At 36.6% G+C, this 20325-nt stretch overlaps 1 protein-coding gene across 3 annotated transcripts in view; it reads right to left on the minus strand.

Moving 5' to 3' along the window:
* Positions 1–20325, minus strand: part of LOC150108796 (uncharacterized) — a 478706-nt gene that overhangs the window by 49748 nt on the left and 408633 nt on the right. For all 3 annotated transcript variants that reach the window (XM_090403306.1, XM_090403304.1, XM_090403307.1), the window contains exon 15: positions 20260–20311. In XM_090403306.1, coding sequence (XP_090259432.1) covers positions 20260–20311 — 52 coding nt within the window. The remainder of the gene's footprint in view (positions 1–20259; positions 20312–20325) is intronic.

The following is a 20325-nucleotide window of genomic DNA, read 5'->3' on the forward strand; positions in this document are numbered from 1 at the left end:
CGCTCCCCCTATACACAACTTGTTGATACCTATCAGATAGCCAGTCTCCAATCCAATGCACTAATCTAATATCCAACCCCATCTGCTCTAGTTTGACTGCAACTTATCATGAGGTACTCTATCAAAAGCCTTTGCGAAATCCAAGTATATTACTGTGTATCCTTCTCCTCTGTCCACGGAAGCAGTCACTTTATTGTAATAAGTAAGTAGATTACTAACATATGACCTCCCTTTGGCAAATTCATGCTGTCCATCAAAGATAATACCATTGTTGTCAATCCAACTCTGGATCCTAGTTCTCACAAGCTTCTCCAACAACTTAACCACAACACCTGACACACAGATAGGCCTATAGTTTGATGCTTGAGTCCTATCATTTGCTTTATGAAGTGGCACAATCCTGTCCCCTCCTTCCACTCCTTAGGAACTTGACCCAGTGCAAGACTAGTATTAAAAAAATATGTCAAGGCAAGTGTCAACTCCCTAGCACATTCCTTCAGAATACGTGATGATATATTATCAAGTCCCACAGCCTTATTTACTTACTTATTAAATGATAAAATATGGGTGTGAGTTCTGGAGCACAAACTTTCAGTGCAACTGTCCTCCATTTATTATTATTAGTAGTAGTAGTCGTAATATCCTAAGATCTCTATGAAGTCACATACTCATCTATGAGGTCCCTTTTGTCATACAAGCAGTGTCATACCATGTCTTAAATACAATCAAATTCTCTACAGACACTAAGCTCTCAGACTATACATTCCAATCATTCACAACTCTCCATGTAAAAAACCTGCTTCTCACTCCCTTGCTCACACCCTGTTAATATTGCTTTCAGAGATTACCTTGTGTTCTTTCCTGATTTCCCACCATTTTATGAAAAATGGTGGGAAATCTATAACAACTCCTTACCAACTTGTATGTCTCTATCATATCATCTCTCTTCCTTATATGAATATTGAATATGAAGAAAGGTTGTCTCAACTTTTCTTGATATTCAATATTCCAAAGATTAGAAACTATTTTGGTCAGTCACCTCTGGACCCTCTGTAACATCCCTTCATTCTTTTGAAAATTGGGTGGCCAAATATGTGCACGGTAGTCCATGTGTGGCCTAATCAGAGCCTTATAAAATGGATCTAGAATCTTCTTACTTCTACAAGTCAGTGTTCTCTGCATCAGACCCAGAATGCGTTGTGTAGTTCTCATAATTTTGACAATATGTCCTCTAAATTTCTGATCCTCATCCACCATTACCCCAAGATCTCTTATTTCCTCCACCTCCAACAATATATCTCAACCAAGAGTAAATTATACATCTCATCTTTGTTTTCCAAATTTTAAAACTTTACATTTTAAATCATTGAAGTGGTAACCCCACTCTCATACCCATTCACTCAGTCCATTCAAGTCTTCTTGTAAGGCCACAACATCTGCTCTACTCATCATAGTTCACAACTTTGCATCACCTGCAAACAGCTGTATAACCCCATTCAAATCATCCCCAATATCATTAACATACAAGTTAAGCAGTAATGGCCCTAAAATATAAACCTGAGTTACAACTTTATCTGGTCGATTTCAATCGATGGTGAGTTAGCCGATCTCATACGGGGGTAGCAGGGTTTTTTCTCCCGGAAACTCGGGTTTTTCATCCCGCATACATACAAATCGGCCCTTCAGAACACACGCAATTTACAGACAAAAATTACTAGTTGTGGTGGTGTTGGAGGTGGGCGGTAGATGGCGTTGATTCGTAGTAGAGGTAAGGTGTAGAGACAGTTGAAGATGTCCTCCCGCGATGAGTCTTCGGACTCCTTGGAGGTATCAGGAATAATAATAATAATAACTTCTTGATACCTATCAGACAGCCAATCACCAGTCCAATGTACTAGTCTAATATCCAACCCCACTGCACTAGTTTGATGATCAACTTATCATGCAGTAATCTATTAAAACCCTTTGCAAAGTCTAAGTATACTACTGTGTAATCATCTCCTACATCAAATGCAATCGTCACCTTATTGTAATAAGTAGATTACTAAAACATGTCCTCCCTATGGCAAATCCATGCTGTCCATCAAAGATAATATCATTATTTTCAACCAAATTCTGGATCCTGAATCCCACCAGTCATTTCGACACTTTAACTACAACACCTAACACACATATTGACCTATAACTGGATGCCTGATTTCTGTACCCTCCTTTATGGAGGGGTACAAAGAATGCCTTCTTTCCACTGCTTTGGAATGTGACCTAATAAGATTCATAATAAGTCTTACATTAGGTAAGACTCAAATATGGCAAGGCAGATGTCAACTCCCTGGCACATTCCTTCAAAATATGTGGTGATATATCATCCCGTCCCAAACCTTATTAATATCAAGTTTGATAAAATTCCAATATTATTCTTTCTCACTAACAGTCAGTTTCTTCTCCTGCTCCTCCACTACTCTCAAACTCTCCATGATGTCACATTTACAAGGATGAAAGACCTTTATGAACTGCTCATTAAATATCTCAAGTGCATCATCTACAGCAGTTGTCCTTCTAGCATTTTCTCCAGTCAATGCCATTTTACCATAACCATTCTCACTTTTGCTGGTTACATATCGAAAGAACTCCTTGGTATTTTATTTTATTTTATTTATTTTTTGGCTTCATTAGCTAACTGCTCCTCATGCTGAACTTTTGTACCCTTACCAACAGAGTCACCTCCTTGCCTGTTCTTTGTATTCCTCACGGAATTGATTATTACCACATCTTCAATGTTGCCTCCATAATGCCTTTTTTTTTCTCTGTATTGCATGCTTAATCTGTTCATTCATCCATTTCAACCTACTTTATTTAACCATCTGACCCTTCTCACCCAAACAGCATTGATCTCCTTTCCACCCAACTTCTCATTCCATGCTATACCTGTAAGTTGTCTCCTGAGCATCTTATAATCACCAGCCTTATAGTTGCATATATACCCTTTCCTCACAGAAGGCCTTACACTGCTGGCAACTACCAGGTAATAACTTAATAGTTAATCTCATTAACTGGAGGGAGATTTGCCACCTCATTTATAATAACATCATCTGATGAGATGATCAAATCTAATACTCTCAATTCTCGTGTGTCCTCTGTTACATACTGCCTGAGGTAGTTGTCCCTCAAAAAGCAAGAAACACACTTTCTTTACTTTTGGTTGCTATCTCATCATCCTAATCTATATTACCATAATTAAAATCACTCATAATGATCACCCTTTTCTTATTTGCTTGGCTAATTTGGTTATAAATTTCATGGTCACTACCATCCACATTAATGGGTCTATAACAACATCCAACTTAAGTATTTCATTCTAATCACCTCTATCTCACACTATACTGCCTCAAAACCACTGCCAGTATTTACCTCTTGCATGTCTACCTTGTATGGACATAACTCTTTTTATATCATCAATAACACTCCACCTTGCTTTTTACCCTTTCTATCTTCAGGAAATACATCATACCCTTCCATGTCTATTCCTGTCAGGATATCATTCCCAATCTACCCATGTGTCACTTATTCCAACAATTTTTTTTTGTGAAAAAAATCAATCAATGCAACCATTTCATTTGCCTTGTTTCTGATGCAGCATTCTAGTATTCTTATACAAACATAACAGTCATTCCTGGATCTATAACAAGTTTCACTGATACCACTTATAAGATGTAACTTCTTCACACCTTCATCGAGCCATTTCTTTCTCTCTCCACTTGTCTCAGAACCCTCTCTAAATCCAACTGTCTTCCCTACATCACAGTTCATTCCTTTCACTCTTTGTCCACACATTCACATCCTCTTGGAGCATCAATCTTTCTCATGCTGTGTTCCCCTGTCCTCCCTGAGTCTACCAGTTTTCCTGTTTGTCTGACGCACTTGTTCTGTCATTCTCTACTCTCATGATAACCACTTCTGTATTGATAAGCACCACTTCAATCTCTCCTTCCTATCTCTCCTTCCTTACTCTCTTGCTCTTTCACATTGCTTCTTACTTGCTCAGATCCATTCTCTGCACTCATTATTCTTCCTTCCACCAGTAGTGTCACGAAATGATTCACACCAAAACCATTCAAATGAAGCCCACATAATTATTATTTTGAATTTATTGACAGCTACCATGTTAGAGTAATAATATGAATTTATTATAAATCAAAATAATTACCTGACATTTTAATATTCATATCAAGGTTATCATCTCCAAGCATACACATATATATATATACAAAGAAACAACTACATTACAATACACATAGTATGCCAAAGTAACATTAACCCTCCTACTGGCCGAAGTGGATGAAATAGCCAAACAACCCCAGAATTTTTCATGGATCAAAACTGCATCGGCATTCTATCTTTTATCTAGTATTTACCCTCCTCCACCGTTAATCCTTTAACGGCGATTTTAGAGCCATTAACAGATTAATCGTTGTGAAGGGACTTTTGAGTCACTTGTATTTACATGTACTGTGGTACTTGGAATTTGCTTTACTGTACTAGGATATGTGATCTTTTTTTTTTTTTTTTTTTTTTTTTTTTTTTTTTTTTTTTTCTGCACGATTTATTGTGTCTCTTTCCAAAAGTAGAAGTTTCACATCTGCCAAAATAAATAATCGATCCTGAAATGGACAAACATCAGCCTTTGCAATGAATATATATTTAGTAACAGTTAATTTCCTTCACTTTACTGACAATATAGATTCTTTTTGCGAATTTTCAAATGTTTGCTTGTATTTAAATATTTTGTCAAATATTTATATTTTTAAATAACATTTAGTAAAATCAATATGATATTTTGCTTTCTTTCTTTGCAAAATACCTTTATATGGATCATCACATTTCAATTTTAGCAATGAATTTTTTTTTTTTTATGAACAACAAATGATTATAAACTGCATTACTCAATTTCCAATATTGTGTCTTTTTTAGTATCAAAAATTTATATCCAATGGTATTTTATCAGAGACCCTTCGCCTTCTTCTTTCTGAAATAGGTCTTAGAAATGCTGTACAATAATTCTCTTAGCTGGAGGAAAAGCTAGAAGTCTTAGATTACTCTTTTGAGAAACACGAGAGAAAGTTTCCCAGAAGTCGCACTAAATTGCCTCAGGCAAGAATGTCTTGTTTCGTTTTCAGTTGTTCAGACATCCTAACACAGAAAAACTGACATTTCTTTTACAGGCTGATGCCATATTTATGTCAAAAATGATTTCTTTATTTATAGTAATAAATTTCACTTTTATTATCAAAAAATTCTAAATTATTTGATACAATTATCTTGAAAAAAAGGATTTGAATTTTTTAAGAGAAAAGGCACATATTTGTTACATAATTATTTATTTTTTGGTTGGGGGGAGGGGTTAGACATATTCAATCTACAGGCAATTGTTACAAACGTGAATCACTTCGGGAACATGCTCGTGCAGTTTAGTGTGAAATAGTAGCAAAAGTTTAACTACTTCAATAATGTCACGTATCTAAACTAGAAGAAAATGTCGTTATATCTGCTGATGTTAGAACTCTTACATAAATAATTTTTCTGGCATGAATTCTCTATCAGCTATAATGTAATCAATTTACAGATTTTTGCACTCTTGTATTGACAAAAGAAATATGTGCAGTAATTTCTTTCTACTACAAGAAAAAACAGATAATAAAATATGTAGTATTTTCTTTTTCATTGGGTGAATTTACAATGTTCTTTCTTTGTGTTTTGAAATGAAAGTGCAAATGATTATTTTCTTATTCATTTTAAAAATTTTATGGAATTTACAACCGTGTTAAAAAACTTTTTTATTATCCTGACGTTTAAATCTTCACATCAAGATCATCATCTGGAGCGTACATAAGTATACAGAACAAGCTGAGTTACGTAGAATTACTTAAAGTATTTTTAACTTGGGTATAGTTATGTTAAAATTAAAATTGCTTGGTATCTTTAACAAGCTGAGTTACATCATTAACTGTAAGCTAGAGAAACAATGATTTGATCACATGTTATTCTACTGGCGTGACCTCTGGTGAATAAAAAAAATAAAACAAAATAAAATAAAATAAAATAAAATAAAAATTTTTTACATCAAGCTAAATTCTATTTTTACAATGACAGGAATAAACATTCTTTCAGATGGTTTTCTTTCAGAAACAATTGGTGTCCTATTTTTGATTTACAATACTGGATTTTCTACAGTCCTGTTAATAGTTGTTCTTGGTGAGGAAGGTCGAATATATGCCTTCCATATGTTTGGGATTTTTAAACCATCATTGTTGTTCAGATTAGGGTGGTTGCTGATAATCTTGCAGGCTTCCTTGAATTTCCGTTCGTACATGTTCTAGTGTGATGTAGACAGCTGGTGGTTTTCCAGTCAATTCTGTGTAAGGTATTCAGGGCATGATCAGAAAGGCCAGCTTCACCATAATTATTATATTTAATGTGTCGTTTATGTTCTTTTTGTCTAATAGGAATAGTGCGTCCTGTTTCTCCTATATATGGTATGTTGCAAGTACAATAAATCCGGTATACTCCAGGGTGAACTAGTGGAGAGAGTGGGTCTTTGGATGAGTTGAATAAGTTTTTTAATTTTGTAGGAGGTTTAAAGGTGGCTTTGAGGTTGTACTTTTGTAGTACTCTGTTTATTTTGTCTGATATTCCTTTAATGTAGGGAATGGTTAGAGTTTTACTGTAGTCTGGTTTGTCTTTGTTTTTTATTGTGGTTTTGTAGAGAATTTTGTTTATAGTATTTTGGCTGTATCTGTTTTTTTGTAGGTTATTACTGATAACTTTAAACTCGTCTTTCAGTGCCTGTTCACTGGAACAAATCGTCTGAGCTCTGTTTTTTAGCGTGTTGATGACACCTAGTTTTTGTGTTGGGTGGTAGTGGTAGGAGTTTATGTGTATATATTGTCTCGTATGTGTCAGTTTTCAGTAAACAGTGAAGGAAAGATTGCCCGAGGGAAGACGTGTGACAAGTGTGTTGTGTTTTTCAATTTCAATTGTGAACTGTATGCGTTTGTGTTGTTTGTTTAGGTGGCTAAGGAATGTGTCTAATGTCTGGTGGCCATGGGACCAGATCGCAAAAACATCGTCAACGTATCTAAGCCAGACTTTGGGTTTTAGAGGGGAGGAATCTAGGGCAAGTTGCTCAAAATGTTCCATGTAAAAGTTAGCAATAAGGGGGGGATAATGGCGAGCCCATGGCTGTGCCTTCTTTTTGTAAGTAGAAGGCGTTTTGCCATACAAAATAACCCGACCGTAATACATGCGCAAAAAGTGCCGTGATATCTGGAGGGAATTTGTTTTGTAGGAGAAGGATTGTGTCATTGATTGGGACATTCGTAAAGAGGGCAGAGACGTCAAAACTGACTAATAAATCATCTTTTTCTAATGTAATGTCTTTGATGATGTTTATGAAGTGTTGTGTGTTTTTGATATAGGAGGGGGAATGACCTACCAACTCCTTGAGTGTTGCTGCTAATTTTTTGGCTAAGTGATACGTTGGGCTATCAATTCCTTCAACGATAGGTCTTAGCAGGGTGTTTTCTTTATGAATTTTTGGTAGCTCGTAAATTCTAGGGAAGCGCGCATAATGAGGGAACAGTTTTTTGATTGTATCTTCGGGCCATGTGGTAATTGATTTAAGTAGTTTCTCCGTTTTGTTTTTTGTTCTGTTAGTTGGGTTGTAGTTAACTAGTTTGTATGTGTTATTGTCAGAGACCAGCAGATTCATTTTTTCTATATAAGTGGTACGGTTTAAAATAACAGTGGCATTTCCTTTATCAGCTCTGGTTATTACTATGTTCGGATTTGTTTTAAGTGATTTTTTAAAATGAATGCTGATCACCGTTGTAACCCTAAAAGAAAGGATTATTTTCTTATCATTTTGGCCAATAGAAAAGCTGCTATAATTATACGAGTGACATTTTATCATTTTTGTCCCACAGGAGAAAAAAAATAATGCAATAATATTGTTCAATCTGTCGAACTGTATTGCAGTGCAAATATTTATTATTAAACTTTGCTATTTTGTAATAAAGAAAAAAAAGGCTATGTCATGTCTGCTTAGTGTTTTTGTCTTGGGTGTATCTATGTTGTTTTCTATTGGCTTTAGTCGTGACATAATTTTTATGTTTTGGAGTTTTCAACTCTCGGAGTTGAAATTATTATTATTATTATTTGACACCTCCAGGGAGTCCAAGACTCATTGAGGGACGACACCCACTCTACAACTCTCTGTCTCCACCAATCACATCCTCTTCACCACTGCCATCTACTGCCCATCATCTTTCACAGAAAATCACAAACATTCATGCCCATGGCAGGATTCGAACCCAGAGCCTTTTAGTTTGAGAGCGGATATGCTAACCACTTGGCCAACCAAGCTGGCATCTATCAAAAAATCAGTCATCCTAACACAATTTATAAATGCATACAAGTTTTCAACTACACATAATTATCTCAACATAGAAATAAAGAAATTAACACAGATTTTTAAAAACCGAAATTACCCAACACAGCTAATACACCAACAAAACAGTGAAAACCCATGAAAACAATTCAACAACCAAAAACAAATTTCCCAACACAAAAAATCATCAAACAGCCATATATCCAGAACACATACAAAGCCTACAAATACATTTTTAAACAGACTGACTATAAGTTGGTGTTCACCACAAACCAAAAATTGGCAACACTTCTAAAACCTAAAAAATCTCACATAGACAAAGAAATACTAGAACACCACAATGTAGTTAACAAATTTCCTTGCCAACAAGACTGTGATGTCAACTACACAGGTTTCACAATCAGATCTTTATGGACAAGACTACAAGAACACTTCTGTGACTGCAACATACCAATTCCAGAACATTTAAACGGTAAAAAACGTAATAAACAAAAGAAAAACAGATTACAAAATACTGGAAAAACAGAAATAGCAGTCCACGCTCTTGAACAGAAGCATACCTCACAAATCGACAAAGCCATAATAATAGACACAGAAAACAAAACAATGACTAAAATAGCAGAAACAATAGCCATAAAATGTGAAAAAAACTCAATAAACATCCACCATCGTATATAATCTCTGAGAGTTGGAAGCCCCAAAAAATAAAAATTAGGTCAAGACTCCGTCCAATAGAAAACAAAATAGAAACACAAAAACACCAAGTAGAGATGACACAGCCTCCACTTTTCCCACGAGTTCCAAAGACGATGCACTGTCAAAATGGCTCACACCGCTTTACTCCTACCCCTAATCTTGTTTCATCATAGTCTATCCTTCTCCTTTCCCCGACAAATTTCTATCTTTCACCTTCTTCCCAAAAAATTCACCGACTACCCTTAAAATCCGTTTTTAAATTTCACATGCCTTATGTCTAACCTGCAATTCTCCCATATCTCTCTCTATCTCAACATTTCCAACCCCCTCCCTTCCTTTCTGTCGTACTTCAATAATATCATTGAAGTACGAGGAGTAACATGAAAATTTTCCAGAAATGATACCAACAGCATCAGCACTATTACTAATAAACCCTACCAAGCTTCACATCATCTGCAAACAACTGAACATCTCCCTGTAGTCCTGTGACAATATCATTGACATAAAGATTGAATAGTAATGGTTAGTAATGGTCCCAAGACCTGTGGAATTCCACTTGTAACTTTCCAACTCAGTGATATTCCTCCCCTATATACAACTATCTGATATCTACCAGAGAGTAAATCACCAATCCTATCCACTAACTTGATATTCAAAATCATATTTTGCAACTTAAAAACCTACTTGTCATGTGGCATCATATCAAATGCCTTCAAAAAATTCACATCTACTGCACTTGATACTCTTTTGTAAATGGTTACCAGATTACTAAAGAAAAGTGCCCTTTAACAAATCCATGCTGGCCTGCATAAATAACATTGCCCTCATCTGCCCAATACAAAGTCACTCTCTTCTCATATTCTAATTTTCTCTCCCCACAATACTAGTCCCTTTCCTAGTCCCAGTCCTATATTCCTCATGCAACTGTTCTTTATATGTCTTTTATTCTCTTTTTCTTCTGCAATTTCCATTTTATTTCTCTTGTCATCTATTTGACTCTAACTTGCTTTATATTCTTCACCTCAAGATATACAATGCACTATTGCTGTCAACAACTTTTTCTTAAGTGTCTTTTATGCACTAATAACTGTTCCTCATTCATTCTTTCATCCATTGTAAGTACCACAAGGACTGCTCTTCACAAACCATGTCCCTTACAGAGTATCAACCTATCCACCAAAGCTGATTTCTAAGTCTATGATAGTTGTCTGCCTTATAATTCCGCATAAATTTTTTCCACATAAGAAAGAGGTGATCAGCATGCCTGTCACCTTTCTTACTATGTTTTGTACTGCTGACAGGCATGCTGATCACCTCTTTCTTCACATTCCTTTCACAACTTTTTCTTTATTTGCAACTCTTGCTTAATGAGGCTATTTTTCTATCTAACTCCTACCTAATTTAGCCTTCTGACCCTGGGTATACATTCTCACTGCTTTTTTTCAAACACCTCCCATGAACTACCAACATATCTCTTCTCTAAATTATTTTTTTCTTGTGGAAATCTTTTGAGGCTTTTGATTGATTGACACACACCACGAGTTAGTATCTAAACTGGAGCAAATAGGATTGGATGATAGATTAGTGAATTAGATAGGCAACTGTCTCTCAGATAGGTACCAGCAAGTTGTGTATGGGGGTGCAGTATCCCAGAAGAGGAAAGTGATTAGTGGTGTGATGCAGGGTCTGTTTTGGGACCAATTTTATTTAATTTGTATATTAATGATATTAGGATGGGTTAAACTGGTGATAAACAACTGTTTTCAGAAGATACAAATCTGGGGAGAGTGATGAGGAATAAAGCAGATGCTGTGATTATACAAGAGGAGACTTGAATAGTGGGCCATACTGTGGCCCACTATTCAAGTCGCAGTTGGTCTGGTTGGCCGAGTGGTTAGCATATCTGCTCTACAGCCAAAAGGCTGTAGGTTCAAATTCTGCCGTGAACATGGATGTTTGTGATTGTCTGTGAAAATACTAGTGGAGGTGGTCGATGGTAGATGGTGCTGGTAGAGTGGTGGAGACGGAGAGTTGTAGAGTAGGTGCTCTTCCTCGATGAGTCTTTGGACTCCCTGGAGGTGTTACGTAATAATAATAATAATAATAATGTTGCAAAGTGTAAGGTTCTATAACTGATAAGTAACAATAGGATGCAAAGTATACAGTTGATGGGGAAATTCTGGAGGAAGTTGAGGAGACAAGAGATCTTGGAGTGGTGGCAGAAAAGGATCTGAAGTTAAGAGGTCACATGGCAAAAAATGGTGGGGTCATTACACCAGAATAATCCAGAGGATCTTAATAACAGAAGAGGTTCTGGTTTCATTGTACAGTCGGAATTTTTATACGGTAGATAAGTTCCACAGAAAACTGTAGATAAAAAATCGCACAAAAAAGACCTAACTTATGTTGAAAAATTAGGGATACGTTCCATAATTTTCTAAAACTGCATAAAACTGAAGCAATGAATTAAAATAAACCTAAAATTGCATAAAAGTTTATAAAAATTCAATAAAATAAGAATTCCCCAGTTTGTTTTAAAGCTTTATTCATTTAATTTTATTGAAAAGTAACATTTTTTTTACATTTTTTCATCAGAATTATCGTCGCTATTAGACAATATTCGGTAACGTTTGCGAACTGGTGTGAAATCACTTTCATCACCAGAAGAGATAGTCAGCGCATCAGATCTGTATGGTAAAGGCAATGGTTCTTCACAAACAGAATTAGCTTCACCCTCGTTCTGTGCTGATTTTTTTCTTCTGACAATGCAATCAGCGATTAAGTATTACTATTACTATTATTATTACTATTATTACGGGCAACTCCAGGGAGTCATTAGACTCATCGAGGGAGGCCCCAAATCATATTCATCACAACTATCTGACATTCATACAGTATCTATCATACCTCGCCTTAAACTCATTCACTGTCACAGCATCCACTACAGACTCAGGGAGCGCATTCCACTCATTCACTACTCTAAAAGTAAAGAACCCAGCTCTAACACCTTTACTAACCACACTTTTGCCCAGTTTCCATGGATGTCCCCTAGTCCTCCCACAACCAGCCCTGTTCTCAAAAATATCTTCTGAATTAATTTTATAGAAACCCTTCAGTAATTTGAATGTCTCAATCATATCTCCCCTCCTCCGCCTATCAACCAATTTTTGCAACCCACAAATCCTCAACCTGTTCTCATACGGTTCATTCCACAGACCTGCTATCATCTTGGTCACTTGCCTCTGGATCCTCTCCACCTCCTCCCCATCAAGAAGAAACCTAGGTGACCAAATCGGAGCACAGTAGTCTAGATGGGGTCTTATCAAGGCTCGATAGAGAGGAACAATAACCTGCTTGTCTCTGCTTGTCAACGTATTCTTCAGCAACCAAGTGATTTGATGAGCTATTTTGGTCACTTTTGCAATGTGTCCCCTAAATTTCAATTCCTTATCCACCAACACTCCTAAATCTCGTGCCTCATCAATTTCCTGGAGCAGGGTTCCACCAATGCAGTAAACTGCCGCCAATCTTTTCACCCCAAAATGCATAACCTTACATTTTGCTACATTAAACTGACATCCATTCTCCTTAGCCCAGACCTCCAATCTATCCAAATCATCCTGCAAAATTTTGACGTCATCTGCATTCACTATTGCCCTACCCAACTTCGCATCATCCGCAAACAAATGAATTGTTCCTCTCAGATCATTTCCTATATCATTTATGAACAAATTAAACAGCAGTGGTCCAAGAACAGATCCTTGTGGCACACCACTAGTCACAGGCCGTCTTGTGGACTCTACTCCCGAGTAAACCACTCTCTGATATCTCTCCGTCAACCACCCTCCTATCCATCTCACCAACCCTATGTCCATTCCCATATGCTGCAATTTACTGATTAGAATTCCATGTGGAATCCTGTCAAAGGCCTTGGCAAGGTCCAGTAGAATCACCGTAAACCCATTACCCTTATCCAGTTCAGCCGTCACTGTGTTATAATACGTGAGCAAGTTACTGAGGCATGACCTACCCTTCACAAAACCATGCTGTCCCCGATACAGTATCCCATTTTCTTCTATCCAATCTTGTATTTTCCTCTTGACTATTTTCTCTAAGACCTTGACAATGATTCCTGATATGCTAATCGGTCGGTAATTTACAACAGCAGTCTTGGAACCACCTTTATGCAGTGGAACTATTTTCCCCTCTTTCCACCCGCTCGGGACTAACCCAGACCCGAGACTCAAATTAAACAAAATGGTCGAGGGTACTGACAATTCTTTAGCTGCTTCTCGTACAACACGAGCTGGTATACCATCCAATCCCACAGATGTATTGACATTGAGGTTATGCAATAGACTACTCACCTCCACTTCATTAACCACAATTCCCGTATAATCTACTGGTTTATTCGTTTCTGCAATGTCACCACCTGGATGATATACTTTTGCAAAGTGCTCACTCAGTAACTCAACTATCTCAACTGATTCAGTTACCTCCCTACCATCGGCATTCTTTAAAATCAATCTGCCATGTACATTTTTTCTTTTACTTGCTACATATCTAAAAAACTGTTTAGGATTCTCTTTAGCCTGCATGGCCAATGTTCTTTCGTAATCCTTTTTTGCTTTTCTTACCACACTCGTCACCCTTCTGGCCTGCGCTTTATACCGTTCATGTGCCTGCCGGTCACCCTTCTCCTTAAATTCCCTCCATAGTTGTTTCTTTTTTTGCAACTCAAGCTTAATGGTGTTATTCATCCATTTAACCCCTACTTGATTTATTATTCGGACTCTAGGTATACAGTCAGCCATTGCTTCATGCAAGCATTTCTTAACTACCTCCCATGCACTATCAACTTCTAGTCCTTGCAGTTGTACATGCCATGGCACTGAACCAATCAAACTCCTAAGCTTGTCATACTTTCCCACCCGATAATTCCACATGTACCCTGTCTTAATTGAAAATTCTACACCTTTAGCCACCTTCCAAGTTAAGACCCTATGATCACTCTCACCGATTGGTGGCAATGTGGTCATATTTGTTACAGCCAAATCCTCAGATGTAATTACTAGGTCAAGCACTCTCTGACCCCTAGTATTTTCCATTACATGCTGTCGCAGATAGTTATCCCTTAATAGCCGCATAAAATCCAGTTCCTTCCTCCCGTGTGTCCTCTCCTCACTCCAATCAATGCGACCATAGTTGAAATCTCCCATAATAATCACCCTCCTTCCACCCATTTCTTCTATTTGCTTGTGCATACTGTCACCACCATCTTTTCCATCACCTGGTCTATAGCAGTATCAGTGACAAAGTAATCAATGATGATTTTACAAATTTTTTATACAGCTAGCGACATACAGACATACAGTTCTTCAGCTCACATTGGAATTTAAAGGCTCATTCAGAATTTGTGTCATTAACAAGAAAATGATTTTCCAATTTATTGCACAGTTCAAGACCTCGAATTATATTTGCAGTTAGGGGGACAGGTTTTTCTTCTGCTTCACTATCGTTTTCTGGATCTTCGACAATATCTAAAGTTAATCGATATCCAATAATATCATCGTCACTTAAGGCATTATCCACAAGCAATTCATCTACATCATGGGTGTCAAACTCGTGGCCCACGACAAATATTTTTGCCAATGAAAATGATTACTACATATAGTCATGTTGGATGCATGCAACACTACATATAGTCATGTTGCATGCATTTCCTTTACACGCAGGTGAACCATTTCTACCAGCCAATTATATACCTACTCTCACGTGCCAGTGCTACGCCCACATCTAGTCGTCAGTCTTGTTTGAACTGACTTGTTTGGTGTGCGTAACAGAAAATATTTTGCTTTCGGTGAACAAGAAAAATAAGTTTATTTACGTTACGCTTATTAATTTGTGCAGTTATTTAGTGTCTGGTAAGTTGATGCTCAAGAAAAAATATCAGTTTTTATTAAAATATTCTATTATTTTATGGCAACGATTATTAATTTTTATCAGTCCTTTGTATTCAGCATGTCTATCTAAACCAAGTGATAGTAATAAACGAAAAATTGCTGATGAACATCGAAATTTTCCAGAAAAGTGGGAATTGAAGTATTTTTGCTGTGAAGTAAAAAATAAAATAATCTGCTTAATATGTAATAATGTTATCAGTGTACCAAAGTTATACAACAAAAATCGTCACTATGAACAATAAATCAAAATACGATAATTACGAGGGATTAATGAGACAAGAAAAGTTGAAAGAGCTCAAGTTGGGACTGAAAAAACAACAGTTCATGTTTACTAACGTATCACCAGAAAGTGAAGTGGCAAGTGCATGCAAGCTAGGTCTTGTCAGAGTTGATAACAAAACACTCGAAACCTTTTACTGAAGGTGATTTCATTAAGGAATGTCTAATTAAACTGCAGAAATTATTTGTCCTGAAAATATGAAGGCTTTTCAAACAATCTCTTTGTCTCAAAATACAGTTGCAGAAAGAATTACTGATTTGGCTGACAATTTAAGTGTTCAGATCAAAGCAAAATCATCTAGTTTCAAGCTTTTTTTCCATTTCCTGTGACGAGAGTACGGACATTGGGGGCGTAGCTCAATTAGCTGTGTTTCTTCGTGCTTGCGACACGGATTTCAACACTTTTGAGGAATTATTGGAACTAGTACCAATGCATAACACTAGTACAGAACAAGATATATTTAATTGTGTTTTTGAACTTCTGCAAAAATACAATCTACCTCTGTCAAAATTAACTTCTATAGCTACAGATGGAGCTCCTTCTATGACCGGAAAAAAACAATGGTTTTGTGGCATTACTAAAAAAAAAAAAAAATTAAATTTATGACGGATCCAAGAGTCATCATACGCATTGCATTATACATCAAGAAGTATTATGTGCGAAAATAATAAACATGGAAAATGTGTTGACATCTATCAAAAAAATCATTAATTTCATAAAATCTCGAGGCTTAAATCAGCAACAGTTCTCTGCTTTCTTAAGTGAATTAGACAGCAAATATTCCAGTTTGTCCTACTATACCGAGGTACGTTGACTATCCTGCTTCAAGATTCTTAAACAATTCTGGTACTTGAAAGAAGAAATATGTCAGTTCTTAATAACTAAAAATCAAGACATGCCTGTTTTTTGACACAGTGTGGTTGCAAGATTTATCCTTCACGGTTGATATAACAAAACACATATGATTTAAATTTAAAACTCCAAGGAAAAGATCAAATCATTACGAATATGTGTGACCAAGTTAAGGCATTCAAATGTAAACTAGTTCTTTGGGAAAAGCAGTTGAAAAATGAAGATTTAACGCACTTTCCGACATGCAACATGAACAAATCAAGTTTAAGTGAAACTGCATTGTATCAAAAATATGCAGAAAAAATTGTAAGACTTAGAACTGAATTTGAAACAAAGTTTGCAGATTTTCAATTTTTGGAAGACAAGTTTTCTTCGATTTTTTCAATAAATATTGAATCAGTACCTAATCAAATGTAAATGAATAATTGAGATCCAGTGTAATTCAGATTTGAAGGCAAAATTCATTGAAGTTGGCGTGCATGGATTTTACAAATATTTACCTGCCAGGTTTAAAAATACTCGAAAATTCGCATCACCTTGGATCAGATTTGAAAGTAATCACTGTGAACAAGATTTCCCCTGAAGTAGGAAAGATAGTAGCAAGAAGAGATGCCAAGTGTCAGGGAGAAAACATAATTTTATTGTTGTTCTTGCTCTTTTTTATACTGTACTTTTCAAAATAAACCTGCATTTTTGAAAATTGAAGTTTTTGTTTTTTGCAGCCCACATAAACTTAAACCTCATTTATTTGGCCCGTGTTAGCCTTTGAGTTTGACATGCCTGATTTACAGCATTCTGGTTAATGTATCAAAACCTTCTCCACCAATTTCATGTGGCAAAGTAATGGTTTCAGCTAATAATGTAGATGTTTGAATGGTTGCATGGTTTGCAACACATCCAGACCAAGCTGCTTTCCAGAAGGTTTAAAGTTTGTGGTCTTATTTCAACGATAGGAGACGCAACATGATTTAAACAGTCCAAAATAGAAATTTTTTTCCAAACATCACTTATTATTATTATTATTATTATTATTATTCAGGCCTCCATGGAGTCAAAAGACTCATCGAGGGGAGGTCCCCACCTAAGAAACACAAAGTCTATCATACCACTCCTTAAACTCATTGACCGTTCTCACTCCCACCACTCCATCAGGCAATGCACATTCCATGGTTCAACCACCCTCCACACAAAGAAACCACTCCTTACCCTCTTGCTCACAGTTTCCTTTTAACTTCCAGGGATGGCCTCTTGTCATCACTCCTTCCCACTGTTCAACCAAGCGAAAGAACTTCCCAGTGTCAACCCTGTAACCACCTCTCAACAGTTTAAAAGTCTCAATTATATCATCCCTCCTTCTTCTATCCACCAAACTCTGCAGTCCACATTCCCTCAGCCGATCCTCATAACTATGCTTGTACAGTCCTGAAACCATCTTTGTCATCCGTCTTTGTATCCTTTCCACAGTTAATTTATCACCTTCAAATCCTGGGGACCAAATCTGAGAACAATAGTCCAAGTGTGGTCTGATCAGAGACTTATACAACGGAGTGATAATCCTCTTATCTCTGTAAGTCAGTGTCCTTCTCATAATTGCAGCAATCCTCTGTGTTACCTTCACAACCTTTGCAATATGTCCCCTAAACTTCAGGTTTCTATCAATCATCAACCCCAGATCTCTTGTCTCCCCTACTTCCTCCAGTAAAACTCCTCCCATAGAGTATGCAGCATCCCATCGATGTTTCCCAAACCTCAAGACCTTACATTTTGCTGCATTAAACTGACACCCCTGATCAAAAATAAACTGATCACTTACTGTTAATGATTCATTTTCTAGTTTATCCAATATAAATTGAAAAGTGTGCTTAACATAATATTTTTTAAAAGTAGCAATTATGCCTTGATCTAATGGCTGAATAATGTTTGTGGTATTGGGTGGAAAAAAACACTGCCTGCACATCTGGATGTTCTAAATGTGGATGATTTGAAACAATGTACAATGCGACTTGGTGCATTGTCAACAATTAATAAAACTTTAAAATTTGAGAGCTTTTTGCTTCATTTATGTTTCCACTTCTGGTACAAAGCAATTATTGAACCATTCAATAAATACAGCAGTTGTTACCCAGGCCTTTGTATTAGCCATTCAATGTACAGGCAGCTGTTTTAGATCTTTGCCTTTTAGAGCGCGTGGTCTTAGAGATCGATTTACTAGGGGTTTAGTGAATCGAAAGTTATTAGGGGGGTTTCAACATTCGATCCCCTGATGCATTGCTACAAAGTAACAACGTTACTCGATCTTTGCTTGCTTTAAACCCATTTGCTTTTTTTCTCAGATTCTGCAATGTAAGTTTGACTAGGCATTTTCTTCTAAAACAATCCTGTTTCATCAGCGTTAAACACTTGATCGGGACAATATCCACCATCTTCAATAATTTTGGCTAACTTCTCTTGAAAATTTTTGACTGCTTCTTCATCTGCTGCTGCAACCTCGCCTGTAATCTTCACGTTATGAACTGCATTCCTTTTTAAAAACCTGCTAGCCATCCTTTGCTAGTCAAAAATTCTTTATCAGCCTGGGAAGCAGAAGTAGATGGCTCCAGTTGCTTCATATGTTCATAAAACCGAAGAGCTTTTTGTTTAATTAAATAACTGCTTATAGGAATTCTTCTTTGAGTTAATTCTTCAATCCAAATTACATTCCGTTTTTTCTAATAAAGCATCTCTTGAGTATAATGATAATTTGACACTTAGTTTTGTGCCAGAAATGACAGATGTTCTTATTGCGACTCCATTCGTTTTAATTGCTCTTATAGTAGATTCGCCTAAATTAAAATGTTTACCAATAGCCGTAGATCCCTCTCCTTTTGCTAAGTGATCTAAAATTGCAATTTTCATTTCCAAAGAAATTGCTTTTCTTTGGTGCTTTTTTATCTCCATTGGGCCAAATTAAATTTTTAAAATAAAAATTGGCAAAATTTAGACTTGCAATAATGAAAAGACAAACACTTACTCACATGCAAAATTAAACTTCACGGACACTCACTGCTTACACATTACTTACATTATGCCGGAATGTGCTGACACGCTGTTCATTATGTACAACGAGGAAACCCTGAATCCACATGACGTGCACCGCATAACTTCAAAACCGCATAAAAAGAGACCCGCGTGTATAAGGTCTTGATCAGACCTCGTATGGATTATTATGCACAGATATGGTTCCCTGGTTTTCATAGTAATAAGGCTATATATTGAAAGGGTCTAGAGAAGACTGATTAAGGTGGTAATAACTTGTCATTGGAATGTGGAATATGAGATATGAAGACAGACTGAAGGAATGCAGTTTGCAAAGCCCTGTGAATAGGAAGAAGAGAAGGGATATATGTCATGTTGATCCTACATGTGAAATTACATGTGTAGGGTCAACATGTGTGTGGCAAGTGATTAAGGAGAAATGGAGTCTATTGATATGTTTCTTAAAGAATGGGAGGTTATATTCAGTGGGAAAAACCATATGGGGGAGATTGTTCCAAAGAACAGAGAAGGATGGGATGAAGAAAACTGATAAGAAGTTATTTTGTGAATTCAAAGCTGGACAGTGTATGGGTGTTGGCCAGTGGCTGCTCTAGTTCTTTTGAGGTTAGAAGAAAGTGGAGAATGGCAGCAGCCAATTAAATATATGATTGAGACATTTAAGTTGGGAAAGGGTTGTTACAAGGTTAATTTGGAAGAAATTTTTTATAGAATGGGAGAAGGGCATAAAACAATAGGACATCCCTGGAAGCTGTATAAGGAGGGTATAAGCATCTCTATAAGAAGGCCATTGGTGAGAATGCAAATACATTGAATGAGTTTAAAGCATGGTTCGATGGGCTTTGTGTGCGTGCGTGTGTGTGTGCGCGCGCGCGTGCGTGCGTGCGTGTGACAAAACCAGATATGCAGCAACATTTAACAAAAAATATAAATATATTCCTTTTTTAAATTTTGAAATAGTTTTTAAAAATTTTATAACATAAAATACTAACCCCGATTGCGTTCGTCGTGATATATCATGGGGCTCACTCAGAAAACTAATATCTGCAAGAATATAA

The sequence above is a fragment of the Typopeltis vanoorti genome, chromosome 2 (assembly GCF_054136105.1).
Source record: "Typopeltis vanoorti isolate ZY-2024b chromosome 2, IOZ_Tvanoo_1.0, whole genome shotgun sequence".
In the NCBI taxonomy this organism is placed as follows: domain Eukaryota; kingdom Metazoa; phylum Arthropoda; class Arachnida; order Uropygi; family Thelyphonidae; genus Typopeltis; species Typopeltis vanoorti.